The sequence below is a fragment of the Anopheles marshallii genome, chromosome 2 (assembly GCF_943734725.1).
Source record: "Anopheles marshallii chromosome 2, idAnoMarsDA_429_01, whole genome shotgun sequence".
Lineage (NCBI taxonomy): Eukaryota > Metazoa > Arthropoda > Insecta > Diptera > Culicidae > Anopheles > Anopheles marshallii.
Genome location: NC_071326.1, coordinates 712,414 through 726,461, shown reverse-complemented (window position 1 = coordinate 726,461; position 14,048 = coordinate 712,414). Strand labels below are relative to the sequence as shown.

General features: G+C 48.2%; 2 protein-coding genes across 2 annotated transcripts; one reads left to right on the top strand and one right to left on the bottom strand.

The window, feature by feature from the left end:
• Positions 1-5,230: 5,230 nt before the first annotated feature.
• On the bottom strand, positions 5,231-6,797 carry LOC128707626 (innexin inx7). Its single transcript, XM_053802585.1, has 4 exons — positions 6,658-6,797; positions 6,293-6,567; positions 5,603-6,140; positions 5,231-5,531 (listed from the first exon to the last, which is right to left on the bottom strand). Exons 1-4 carry the CDS (start codon positions 6,795-6,797, stop codon positions 5,231-5,233), a joined length of 1,254 nt encoding a protein of 417 aa, XP_053658560.1.
• A 2,015-nt stretch (positions 6,798-8,812) lies between these two features.
• LOC128707172 (glutamate [NMDA] receptor subunit 1) lies at positions 8,813-13,090 on the top strand. Its single transcript, XM_053802120.1, has 12 exons — positions 8,813-8,980; positions 9,319-9,441; positions 9,583-9,804; positions 9,893-10,095; positions 10,194-10,359; positions 10,432-10,537; positions 10,620-10,780; positions 11,028-11,244; positions 11,315-11,884; positions 11,955-12,228; positions 12,304-12,730; positions 12,824-13,090. The coding sequence occupies exons 1-12, from the start codon at positions 8,813-8,815 to the stop codon at positions 13,088-13,090; spliced, it is 2,904 nt and encodes a 967-aa protein (XP_053658095.1).
• The last annotated feature ends 958 nt before the right edge of the window (positions 13,091-14,048 follow it).

The following is a 14,048-nucleotide window of genomic DNA, read 5'->3' as shown; positions in this document are numbered from 1 at the left end:
AATTGGTCGTCGGTTGCACAACGCAACAAACTTCTAATTAAAATTCAATCAACATCTTTTCGACTGGCCTTAGAACTGGCGGTGTTGCTATTGCCTGGAAGATGTTCTCGGCGTCTTTCTAATGCGCCACGTATCACGCTTTCCTTTCCACACGCTGCGACCCAATCGCCGGCAGTAAGCCTGTTGCCACGGAATACCCGCTTTGGTCCGGGAGCGTGCTGGCACGAGAGCGTGCGTGCGTGACCAAGTGTCCCCCTGGACGTTGGAAGGTGCAGTAGTATGTGTTAATTGGTTCTGTCCATCGAAGAATGTACAGCATCGTCGTCGTCCTACACGCCGCGGACTGATCGGCCTGTGTAGGGTTAGAGAAGGAGAGTGCACACATCTTACGGAACGAAACGGAGCGATCGGTTGAACCCGGGAGCCCCTTCGTACGGGTGGACAGGGAAAAGTAGTACACACGAAGAAGGCAGAACGGCGTAGGCAAAGAAGAAGTTGCGCCAGTGGGCCTGTTCCGTACGCAGGTGCGAGCGAGACCGCCCGGGATTCCAACCAATTCATTCCAATCAAACATTCCAATTCCATTAGGGCTAAACGGCACGGAACTCCGGTCTCTCGTACGTGCTAGAGATGGATGGATGAAGGGTTGGTGCCGCAGGTCGAGGCCATCAGATTTCTTGGTCCGACTTCTGGAACGTTTCTGTGTTTTTGCTTTCCACCAGCCTGAAACGAGGTTGAGGCACGCTGGGCGTCGGTTTGGTGCATTCGCGCCGGGTGAACGTGGTGTTGCAGCCTTGTGCCTAAATTGCTAACGGCGACAGATTAGGATTGGTTGTGGGCTGGGCTGGCTCGATTGCAGCGCCGATAACATGGGCAGCGTTTCGTTTTGCGCTCCAGGAAACAAGAGTTGGAATTCTCGGCTTACGCAGTACGGATACTAGTCCAGCGAATGAGCCTAGCAAGCAATTCCCGAAATTCTTCCGAACTTGGGGATGGCGATGCGCATTATTTGATCCATTCGTCGTCAATTGTGGAGGCCAGCGAGTGGTGGCGGCCGGAGAGGCCAGCCTCCACGGCAAAGGTTAATAAAAATGACACTTGTTTGCCAGAGTTGGTTGGGGGGTGGTCGTCATGTGCTGCGTGACTGCTCCCACCATAAGGTGGAGGTCGGTGTTGGAACTGCGGACACCGCGCCGCCCTTGTCAAGAGTCCGGTCCCTATGCTGCTCACTCCCAACCAGTCGACAATGACAATGTCCGACGTCATTGTTCGAGCTCATCTCGCTCAACAGTTCTCAGACCCGAGCTTAATGCGGTGGCGGATGTGTCTGGCTCTGCTCTTCTGCTGCCGCTTGATGTTTTCCCGCTCGTACAATTATCTGCCTGCCTGCTTGAAAGTTTCGATTTTGTGTTGATTCTGTACTGGGACAGCAGCAGTAGGTAACGCATTCTACGCTCTCTTTCTCCGCAAGAAGTGTTGCGCACCACGTTCAATCAGCGTTGGGATTCATTTTGATTGTAAGAAGGGAAAAATACACACAAAATTGGGGCCAATCTCGCGGACGCTGGCGGTTGTTGCCTCAGCTGAACTTACCTTGCCTTGCTGTTACCAATGTGATTGTTGCTGCTGTTGCTTTCCCTTTGAACGCGATCTGACCCCGAGCTAATGAGCGGTCTGTCTGTTGGCCGTTGCCGTTTCTCTCGGAGGAACTGGATTGTGGCAAACCGTGCCCGGTTGTTGTAAACGTAAACGTAAACGCAAAACAAAACTACACTAACGTTTATTACACAAACGTTCGAATATCCGCAGATTAGCGCGAGATTACTGTGAGGACACTTGTTGGACGTTTACACGGTCACTAGAAATGGAGTCGACTTACTCCATGTCACTCTTCATCACATTCGTACACGTTTGTTTTCACTTCGTAAGGGTAAAACAAATTCTTTTCAAAACAAAACGAATCATTCGAAGCAATCGATTACTTATCACATCGATCGCCAAAGCCAACCACGTACACGCGGCTCGAGCAGCACATTAAAACAAGAAAAGTAAATAAATATTAATCGAAATAAAAAAACACAAATACACACACACACACAACCTTCACAACATAACCACACGGCGACTGCTCTGCGCACCGTTCACTGTCGAGATCTGATTCGTTCCGACGGAGAGCAGCGATTGCCAGCTGCTGGAAAAAATACACCGCTCGGCGCGCACCGAGCATAATGGACCCTTTGCACCCTTGGCACCCACCCTCCCCTCATTCAGCCTTGGTTCCCTTTTCTTTTCATCCGATGATCCGTGCGCCGCGGTTACCATAGTACCGTTGCCATGCTACAGTGCTGGAAATTCTTGTAAGCGCATTATGGTGTGTTGAGTTGTGAGCGAAACAAGTTGCCGTATGGAGCCGCTTTAATTGCTTATTCTCGGGTTTACCAGCTAACAGGGGTCAAGCCCGTCATATAACAGGGTTCTCGTCTTCCGGACTGTAAGTTCCTGCTGCATCTGTCATTGAAGTCTATCGTTAGTCATAACAGCAATATCTTCGCTATTGGAATAACTTTGTGCAGTGAACAAAAACATTTCACTTATGCAATCCATCACCACTGTGGATGCTCACTCATCCTCTCATCTCTCCGGCACGCGATGGAATGACGACATCGCGGGCTAGTGCTGTTTCATTCCCTCAGTCGTTAGGTATGCGATAATTTGCGTTTCGTTTGTCGCGCGTCTTTCGCTGCGCTCTTCTGGATAGCAAGAGCAAGAGAAAGAGCTCTTTGATCGATGATGGGTTCTCTCCGTCCCAACTGCGAAGCAATCAACTTCACACATACAGCACATTGTGTCTGCGTATTTGATGCGTCCTCCACTGACTCATACAGTGGTTGCCGGGCCAACCGCTTTCTTGCGCACCTGCTATGTTGCGTTGTGATTAGAAAGTGCAAGTTTAATAGCAGAAAATCCATTCAAATATGCGAGTCATCTGTCAGGTGCGTTTTTAGTCGTGCTACGTTTGTTTGAGGAGAATACAAAGAGGTTCGAATCTCACTAGAAGCACAGTAGACTAACGGTGTACCAGGTAAACAAAAAAATATTACAATCATATAAGTAAACTTTTTTATTGTAAAATTATTCGAATGGTCATTACTGTTTCTTTACTAAACTAGACATTGACATCATTCTCGTATGATAGGCATGAATGAAATCATTTGATTAGGAGAACAAAAATGCAACAAACCTTTTAATTACACCCAATATTCCATTGTCTCTCAGAAGAGATTAGATTTCCCTAGATTTATGCTTTCTTGCACGCTCTCTATTTTATGCAAAAAAAACCTAACATAAACAGAGAACTCTTTTTTTGATTAGTTTTACATTTGCGTTTTTTTACCCCTATGTTAACACGATTAATCTTATAACTAACAGTTAAGTAGTGATGGGTTTTGTTCTATAAATAGTCCCTCATGATAACATCAACAAAATACGTAGAATCACCAGTAGAACGCCCGCCTAATGAGGCTCCCGAAAAAAGTTGGGCAACATTCTCCAGGGAAATCATATTCCTCCAGTTCCGTGTGACATCGGTAGAACATCGCTGGAAAAACGTGACACGGCGTTAAATCATAAAAAAACTGTCATGGGATTTAATTTCTGGTGATTAACAGTCACACCGGACGAACATGCTAAAAAGAACCATGTTTAAACAAAACCGGAATATCAGGTACCCGTTGCGAAAGACCTTGAATGTAGAATTTTTGAAGTTGTTTAGCACGAGTACATCGTCAGCAGAAAACCAAAGAACTACGGTTGTTAATACGCTGATCGAACGAATTCTGTTCTATGGCATTTAGTACAAGCGAAAGCATATGATGACGATGGTACTAAACATTAATCTTTCGTTTTTGCCCCGTTTTTACCAAAAGGTGTGCTGTTGTACACTACAGAAATACGGCAATTTCATTGTGCATGGGAATATTTCCCATTGAGTAGAGTTTTCCAGCGTTGTAAAATGCGCTGGTAGTAATTATTATTGTCTCGGTTGCCGGCTGTCGGGCGGTCGCGTCATTGTACTGTAGTCAGCAATTTGAACGAGACGCTAAACACGACAGCAATTTGACGATGAGGAGAGCAATTTTGGTGCCGGGTTAGGTTCACGGTTACCCATTAAACAAAGGCTAGAGGGTGTTGTGTACTGCGTGTACCTGTAGTGGATATTTGCGGTTTGTTTGTTTGAGGTATAATGTCCTGAGTACAGCCACGTGGTTAAATCACTAATGTGATTTGTGGAGGTGTTTATTAAAATTATTTTGCCGTAACACAAAACTTCATTTGCATCAGGCAATAACTTGGCGGTTAATTTTGAAGCTCGCCCAACACATCATCCGGTGATACCGGAGAAGATTGGCGTTGCACGGAGGTTCTCGATATGGCTTCAGTTTATCGCACCAAGAAGTGTCTACGCAATGATCTCGATCAACAGAATCCAGAAATTGAATATCCGAGGATCTCCCTTGCCTTTTAGACGTCCATAATTACTAATCCGGCCATACAAAGAATTCGCGGGACTGTCGAACGCAACTCTCAAGCTATTCGTTATCGCGGTTTTTGTGGCGCCGTCACTCCACCTCAGTCAGAACCTACCACGCCCCTTTCAACGTGGGCGGCTGAAAAGACTTTATGAGTAGGGTCGTTTGGTGATATTCTAATTACATGTCCATCGGTGCCTAATTTATTGGACGATAGTGAATGTCCTTCGACACATACAGGGCTAAACATCCTTCAGAGCATGTTCCAAAAATCTTGGTGACGCTCAACAGTTCGTAAATGTTTTCATTCACACAGGTGTTAGCCGGTGTTTTGGCGTGTTTCCCTGGATGAACGCCAAACTGCCCTGAACATTAAAACGTTATTCTAAAAGAGAATGGAGCATGGTCGGTTGAAAGCATGTACTTTAAGCCGAAAGTTTGGTGAACCCTAAATTGATGCTGTAGTGAAGTGGTTTTGGCTGTATACTGAAGCTGATATTGAGGCTGAGATGGGAGGGGAGATCCTGGCGGTCTGTTGTATTATCCATCAGTATCTGTGCCATCAGTGTTCGCATTGTCGTACTATCTAAATCCCTCTTGAGCTTCAAATCGATTTTTTTTATTGAAAATGGTATGCAGTAAACGCTAAGAATATAATACTTTTGTCACAGTGATAGTGGTGCAGTAGTTGCACCACAGGTTTAAGCCTTCTTGTGGTCATCTTCGTATCGCAGTTTAACCATCGCTATATCACTATCGTCATGTCCACCATCGACCATATCGATGCCCTGATCGTCCAGTTCGTCCTCGGCCGGTTGTCTTAGCTCATCCGTTATCTGACGCAACACCTTGCGAAACAGATGGGCGTCCATGTTTTTGGCCAGATAGTATAGGAACAGCCATTCGGTGAACCGCAACCTTTTGGTAATAATCTCCACATCCTGCGGATTTAACCGTCCTGGACTGGCGAACGACAGGATCAGTGCCGTGAACTTGAACGATCTGAAGCAAAGGGGGAAAGCGGGACGCTCATTAATATCGTACCTTGCTCGTATCCTATCCGTACTTCCTACCTGTTGTGCAGGGTTAATGTTAGTATGCGCCATAGAATGGCCAGCACGGAAACGCAGAACAGCACCACGTACCAAAACCACAGGAAGGTGAAAATCTTCTCATTAATTACGTTCAGCGCCATTATGCACAGGGCGTCGTGTTTCTGGATCGATCCAGTCGGACCGTACTTGTAGAAGTGGCACTTGGTCACCTTCGGGAAGACGGTATCGAGCACATCCATCGTGCCTTTAAAATCTTCCTGTATGAAGGCCGGGCCAAGGTTCCAGAATTGGCGGCCGAGAAAGATGTTGGTAAACACGATCTGCAGTATGCAGTTGAGGAGATTCAGCACCTCGCAGAAGATGTGGCGTGAGGCCCAGTGCCGCTGGACCATAAAGTGGTTAGAAAACTCGCGCTTGACCGTTTGCAGTTTCGCATCGACGGTGTCCCGCGACAGAAGCGTATACTTCGGACCAATCGTAATGTTCGCTTTGGCCGTATAGTGCTCGCTGAGGTGCGCCATGTGTAAGCCATCGACGAGATTCTTCAACCGACCACCTACAAAAAAGGGAGCGCGATAAGAAAACGGGCCAAATGAGTGTGTGCGCGCTCGCGCGCAGCGTGACTCATGCGTGTGTGCGGCTCTGCTTGAGAAGCGGGTGGACGGTCGGTTTGCTGCAGGGTGACGAAACTCGACCCATGTCACATACCTTCGTTCATACGCCACAGCATATGTGGGGCATAGAACGTTAGTGCCTGCAGGAATAGAATGAACGGAACCCACTGGTAGTAGGCATGGTGCTTCACCGGATCTTCGGTGTACATCGGTCCGACGCCCGGATGTGGCAGCACTCCATCCTGCAGCATCGATTCGTTGTAGTGTCGTATGACGGTGAACGTGGTGGTGAAGAAGCAGAACGTGTTGATGACATGCTCCGGTATAGAGCCACCCGTAATACACCGGATGTGCTCTCCAATGTACTGTCTGAAGGATGGGAGAACAAAGAGAAGAGCGTTGAAACATGGAAACGGACACAAACACTTGCAACGACCCTGGTGGTCGAGTGGATCGCACCTGGATGTCACTAGCAGGGTACACACTAGCAGCATAATAAAAGTGGCCCGATAATGGAACTTAAACGCCAAATTGTCGATCGTAACGAACTTGTACTTAAACTTAAGGTGTGGCGAAAGCACGGAAAACGTATTAAGCATCCTGACCCCGGATCAGGTGTTTAACCACCGACAATGTTTTGATGCACACAATGGTTTGGGCGGAACGCACGAAACTGGTCAGGCTTGCGAAGAAATGCCTCGGCGATGTCTCGGCCCGGGCTTGATAAACTAAAGACTCTCGTGATGGGCGATAACGCGTTATCATCATCGGGTCTGTTTGGAAGGTATGGCCCTGAGGTACATGTGCGGGAGGGGGTGCCGTGACGCCGCAGTCCCACTGTTCGGGACAGACGTATCTAGCTGATAGATAGATACGGTCACAGTCTTTTCGGAGCCAGAAGAAGTGGTTGGGTATGGGGGGAGGCAATCACGGCAGTCCCATAATTAACTGGAGTGCGCCTACACCTGGAACAGAATTCTGCTGTTGCCGTTCGATTGCATGTTTTTATGTCAGTCGGTTACGAACTTGGGGTTTTTAACTATGTATTATTTGTGTAGAATTAACGCTCTGCTTGTCCTGCTGCAGGAGTCCTCTGAACCGCTCACGGTCGAGCACCGTCGTCCATTATTCAAGCCTATCCGGTGGAGCGCCATCACCATCCATCTGAATTTTGACCTACCACACCTCTTCTGTCCATGTGGACGACCTAAAAGGACTTGAAGTGCTGGACCGTTCGGTGTCATTCTCATGACGTGACCAGCCCACCAGAGCCTGGCGAGTCACGCATACGGGGGAAGGATTCCAAAAATGCTTCTGAGCATCTTCCTTTCGATCGCGCCTAAGAGGGTTTTGGACGAAGTCCATGTCTCAGAGGTATAAGTGAGTACTGGAACTACATAAGTTCTATATAGCCCTAGCTTCGTTCGTCGTGACAGGTGTGGACAGGTGTGTGGAAGAGTTATGTAGGTTCCTCAAAAAACGTTCTACAAAAAGAGTCGTTCTACAGCGGAGATATATCGCGTAGAGGACGAGATAGGACATGCAGATGTACAATCGACACAAAGGAAGGAACTAGATTCAGATCATAAGAAAGTCTAGCGTAGAACTCTTGGGCTTATATAGAGATCCAAAAAGCTGGAATCCTGTCTGGAATGGAGGAATGAGGAATGGAAGCACAGCCACAGGAATGTTTACTCGCATGCTCTCCACAACAACGTATGATCAAGTGATCTTCGTTAGTTCGAACTAGTGGACTTACTCAACTTTAAAGCTACTCATTAGGTAAGTAACAAACACAGAACAAAGGCGATCGTTTACAAACTCAAAGAATCGTACTGATAATCGTGTCCCCTTTCACGTCAGCATCAGTTTAACGGTCAATCTGTGCAGGTTAACTGGAAACTGCCCAAAACGCCGTAAACCCACCAGTTCCGGTAATAAAAGCTTTATAGCATCATCGGAATGTAAATAAGTTGTGCCCGTCGTGTCCTCTCACTGCTACGGGAGCATTTCACGCATTCCGCGTAAGGACTCGCTCTCGCTCCCTCGCTCTCGCTCTCGCTGGTGGGTTTGGTATTCGCGTCCTTCATCAATCAGCTGTTGTTAGGATGTCCGCCCGTCATGCGCAGTCCGTTCGACAGGGATGGGATCTTTAACGCCCTAACACGCTTGTGTTACTGTTGGCAAAAAGGAGGGCATGTACTGGAATCCCTTACACCGTTTGACAGCCAGCGGAGTGGCCGTTTTTTCCTCGCTCACCAGCGCCTAGTGGTACGCTCAGTGGAAAAAATGTGGCAAAATTCAGCATTTTCACACACTCCGACCCAGCAGCATGGACTGAAGGAATTGCGCAAGAATTAGGCGTGCTACCCCGTAGTGACGGGACGACAGTGTTGTGTGTGTACAGCGAAAAACGGGGACGAAGTTTCCTGCCCCGAGCAGAACCAGCACGAAAAGGGAAACCACACCACGAACGACCTCTCGCGAAAAAGGACATCCCTTGTCGGGCGCGTGTGTGAGTGTGTGTGCTTGCGTGCGTGCGTGCGTGCAGTGGACGGAAAGTGCTATGCAGTGAAAAGCGAAAAGAGGCCCGCTTAGGTCGTACGCCTGTAAAATGAAGTTAACACGAATGCTGCCCGCGTCCTGTTTGCTGCTGAGCCTGATGATACCGCAGGCTCTGCTCGCCCAGAAACCCACCGGCAGCGAAAGTCCTTCCTACTACAACATCGGGGGTGTGCTGAGCAATAACGAGAGTGAATCACACTTCGGTACCGTGATTGCGGTAAGTGTTATCTAACCAGGTTTCGTTGTCACCTTTTTTTTTTTTTGCTTTTCCTTTTCTGCACACCCCTCCCCGTTCAGAAACTCTTCTAGGTGACACAGAGGGACGCGCGCAGTGCGCCGAAAAGAGTGTGTGTGTGGTGGCGTGCGCGCGTGTGGTCATTGTTGTAACTGTGGGAAATGGGTGGAGTAGGGGAAGGGGAGGAGGGGGGGGGGGGGATGTTGTTTACCGCGGGGGGGAGGCACTTCGAGGCCGTGCCCGTCAGAATCAATTCGTGTGTGGCGGTTTTTCCGCAAATTTTCTCGCTTTTCACATCCCCACGCTCTGTCTCGTTGCAGCATCTGAACTTTGACCAACAGTATGTTCCACGCGGTACCACCTACTACGATAAGACGATTCGGATCGATAAAAATCCCATCAAAACAGCGCTCAATGTTTGTAAACACCTGATATCCCGAAGGGTAGGTGCACCCCGTTGGGTGGTTCCCTTTTTTTTAATAGCTCTACAGCACTGTACGCTAGTGCAATTTAAATTAATATTTGTTTATACTTTTTTATGCTGTGTGTGTCTGTGTGTGTGCGTATCTCGTGGGACGGAGCAGGTATATGCGGTAGTGGTATCGCACGAACCGACTGGCGATCTGTCCCCGGCGGCCGTCAGCTACACCAGCGGATTCTACCAAATTCCCGTCATCGGGATCTCGTCGCGTGAGGCTGCCTTCTCTGATAAGAACATTCACGTGTCGTTCCTACGTACGGTGCCTCCATATTACCACCAGGCGGACGTTTGGTTGGAAATTTTGAGTCATTTCGGCTACACGAAGGTACTTGGCAGGTTGAAAAATGCTCGCCCCTGGTGGATTGGTCTCGTACACTGGACATTTTCTTTCCCTCCACCCGATTCCGAACTAGGTTATCATCATCCACAGCTCCGATACGGATGGACGGGCCGTGCTGGGCCGCTTCCAGACGACATCGCAGACAAACTATGACGACATCGATGTTCGGGCGACGGTTGAATCGATCGTCGAATTTGAACCAAAATTGGATAGCTTTAGCTCGTATCTTATGGACATGAAAACCGCACAATCGCGTGTATATTTACTTTATGCGAGGTAATGCGCGAGAGGGCGCCGTCAGGCTTGTGTATTGTTCGCGGTTTGCACAAACACCTCAATACCGCTTCGTTTCGTTTCGTTTTCACCAATTTCAGCCAGGAGGATGCGTATGTAATTTTCCGTGACGCTGCCATCCACAATATGACCGAGTACGGGCACATTTGGATCGTAACAGAACAGGCACTCAGTGCGAACAACACTCCAACCGGTATCATCGGATTGAAGCTCAATAATGCAGAAAACGAAACAGACCACATAAAGGTACGGGGTAATGCAAACATGGTTGAGAATGACTGCGTCTAACTTATGTTTTTTTGCTGCAACAATTTCCAGGATGCTATTTACATACTGGCATCGGCAATCAAGGAAATGACGGTGAACGAAACCATCACCGAAGCACCGAAGGATTGTGACGATTCCGGAGCCATCTGGGAGTCGGGTAAGTGTCAGTGTGTGCAGCAAAAAAAGAACCCCGAAGGATGCTCTGCTAGCAAACCCCTCTCGGTCCGCTCTACCCACAGGCAAGCGATTGTTTGGATATTTGAAGACGAGAAACATCCGCGGCGAAACGGGTCAGGTGGCGTTCGACGATAACGGTGACCGTATGTACGCGGAGTACGATGTTATCAATGTGCACGAGAACCATTCGTTCGTAAAGGTCGGAAGCTTCCACTACGATTCGGTGAGTATGTTCGGCGAGAGACAATGGCGAACCCCTGGAGTTGGTACAGCGCGTTCCAGAGATGGCAACGTTAAAATTGTCACGTATATTTATGATACGACTTATCAGAACTCTAGACTTTATGGACGTTGTAAAATTAGTGTAGCCGATAGATTTACAGCCCTATCCGACCGGATGTCGGATTATGTGCAAGATCGTGGCATTGAAAATGTAACTCTGTTAATCGCAATGTATCGGGTGCTTGCAGGAGAAGCGTAAGATGCGTCTCAAGATAAACGACAGCAGCATAACGTGGCCAGGAAATACGGGTAAGAAGCCGGAAGGTATTATGATACCGACGCACCTGAAGGTGCTGACGATCGAGGAGAAACCGTTCGTGTACGCGCGCAAGCTGCTGGACGACGAGATTGACTGTGCGGATGATGAGGTGGTTTGTCCACATTTCAACATCACCAATGGCAATGGTGAGTTGATCGGTGGTGGACGAGCAATCAATTCAAGCAACTAAAGTGCATCTTTTCCCCCGGGTTTTAGAGCAAGAGTATTGCTGCAAAGGATATTGTATCGATCTGCTGAAGGCACTCGCACAACGCATCAACTTTACGTACGATTTGGCACTGTCTCCCGATGGTCAGTTTGGCCATTACCAGCTGAAAAACCATACCACCGGCATTGGTACCACCGTGAAGAAGGAATGGAATGGCCTGATCGGAGAGCTGGTTGCGGAGCGGGCCGATCTGATCGTGGCACCGCTCACGATCAATCCCGAGCGTGCGGAGTTTATCGAGTTTTCCAAACCGTTCAAATACCAGGGCATTACGATCCTGGAGAAGAAACCGTCCCGTTCCAGTACGCTCGTTTCCTTTCTGCAACCGTTCAGCAACACGCTATGGATACTGGTGATGGTGTCGGTGCATGTGGTCGCACTCGTCCTGTACCTGTTGGATCGTTTCTCCCCCTTCGGACGGTTCAAGCTGTCGAGCAATGATGGCACGGAGGAGGACGCACTTAACCTCAGCTCCGCGATCTGGTTCGCTTGGGGCGTACTGTTGAACAGTGGCATTGGTGAAGGCACACCGAGAAGCTTCTCGGCTCGTGTGCTTGGTAAGGGCTTGTGCTCCAGCGATTGTCCGGCTGGTAGATTGACGAAGTTTGCATTTCTCTTCCCGCCCAGGTATGGTGTGGGCCGGTTTTGCCATGATTATTGTCGCCTCGTATACTGCTAACCTGGCCGCTTTCCTCGTGTTGGAGCGACCCAAAACCAAGCTGACCGGTATCAACGATGCGAGGTTGCGCAACACGATGGAGAATCTCACCTGTGCCACGGTGAAGGGTTCCTCGGTGGATATGTACTTCCGGCGGCAGGTTGAGCTGTCCAACATGTACCGTACGATGGAGGCCAATAATTACGATACCGCCGAACAAGCAATTCAGGATGTGAAGGATGGGTGAGTGCCTCCGCGATGCCATACGCTGCAATGTCCTAGACAAGCGATGGGTACTTACGTTCGTAACAATTTCAGCAAGCTTATGGCATTTATTTGGGATTCATCGCGGCTCGAGTATGAAGCATCGAAAGACTGCGAACTCGTTACGGCGGGCGAGCTGTTCGGCCGCAGCGGCTACGGTGTGGGACTGCAGAAGGCGTCCCCTTGGACGGATGCGGTAACATTAGCAATATTAGACTTCCACGAGAGTGGTTTCATGGAATCGCTCGACAAAGAATGGATCTTCCACGGGAACGTGCAGCAGTGTGAACAGTTCGAGAAAACGCCCAACACGCTCGGGCTGAAGAATATGGCCGGTGTGTTCATTCTGGTTGGTGCGGGTATCGTCGGCGGCATCGGGCTAATCATCATCGAGGTGGTCTACAAAAAGCACCAAATAAAGAAGCAGAAAAAGATGGAAATTGCACGCCACGCAGCGGACAAGTGGCGCGGTACAATCGAGGTAAGGCCGGTGGGAAATGGCGGTGTGACGATTCGGAGAGAATTTTCCACTAATATTCACTTCTTTCTTTGCTGGGATTTGCTGGCTTTGCAGAAACGAAAAACATTACGTGCTTCCCTGGCGATGCAACGGCAGTACAACGTGGGTTTGAACTCGGTGTCGAAGTCCGTTTCGTCGAGCCAAAATGCCGAGAAAACGACCCGTTACCCAATACTGCCGCCGCTTCCGCGCACACCGGAACGGGCATGGCCGAAGGACAAGGAGTACATCGTGAACCGGAACAAGAACAATAGTGCCGGCAAACCTCCGCCGCGCTATATGCCCACTTACGCAACCGATGTGTCTCATTTGATAGTTTAAACAAAAAAAAAAAAAAACAAATTATCGGAGGGAACTTTGAATAGGGTCGGAACCGTATCCATCCACCCCACCGGTCTCCAAATTGCGCCTAATGATGAGTGTAGCCAAACACTTTAACTAACCGTTAAGTAATCGTTGAGTCGGGAAGGAAAAAAAGGAAGCTAACCGAAGAAAACTCCAATTCCGTGTGCGTGTTGTTCAATACAGGTAATTGTTTACATTCGTTAGATAAGTATACACTTTTAACAACACTCTGCAAACAAAAAAAACAAGACAATTCTTCCGCCTGTATTGATGAAGGATTCGCGCCGGATACGCGGCGGAGTAGTGAGTGTGCGTGTGTATGTGTGCGTACGATCAGTTTTATGGTTTCCATGTTTCGCAACCGCGTTCTAAGCATCGTTTTTTTTTTGTTGGTACACCGTTGTCGTACATCCACTTATAGCCGCCGAACCGAGTGCATTTGTATCAGGTGCTAGTGAGTTAACTAAAAAGGACAAACAAACAAACAAAAACGCACACACACATATATATATCACTTGTTTCGTCTCCAAGAGACAATTTGTTTACGCAGCGCTCGAGCATGTGTTAACCTTTAACTGCCACACTTTCGTTTTCGTTGTTGTGTCGAGTTTTGAGATATATTTTTGTGAACCAAAGAAACGAAAGAATTAAGGACGAACCGATCAAACCGGTGCACCGTATCGTCCTGCATAACAGTAGTTGATAGCCTAACGTCTCCCAAGAAAAAAAGAGAACAGTACTAGCCAAAAAGGAAAACAAGAAAGTAATTTTATCACTGTTAGTTGTTAACAAACGGATGGGACGACAAAACCAAAAACCAAAAAAACAAAAAAGAAATTAACCAAGCTCAGTCATTTGCACAAGAAGTAATGCCAAACAAAACAAAAAAAACAAGCAGAACAGAGTAGCTAAACGTACATTAAACTAAAGGAAT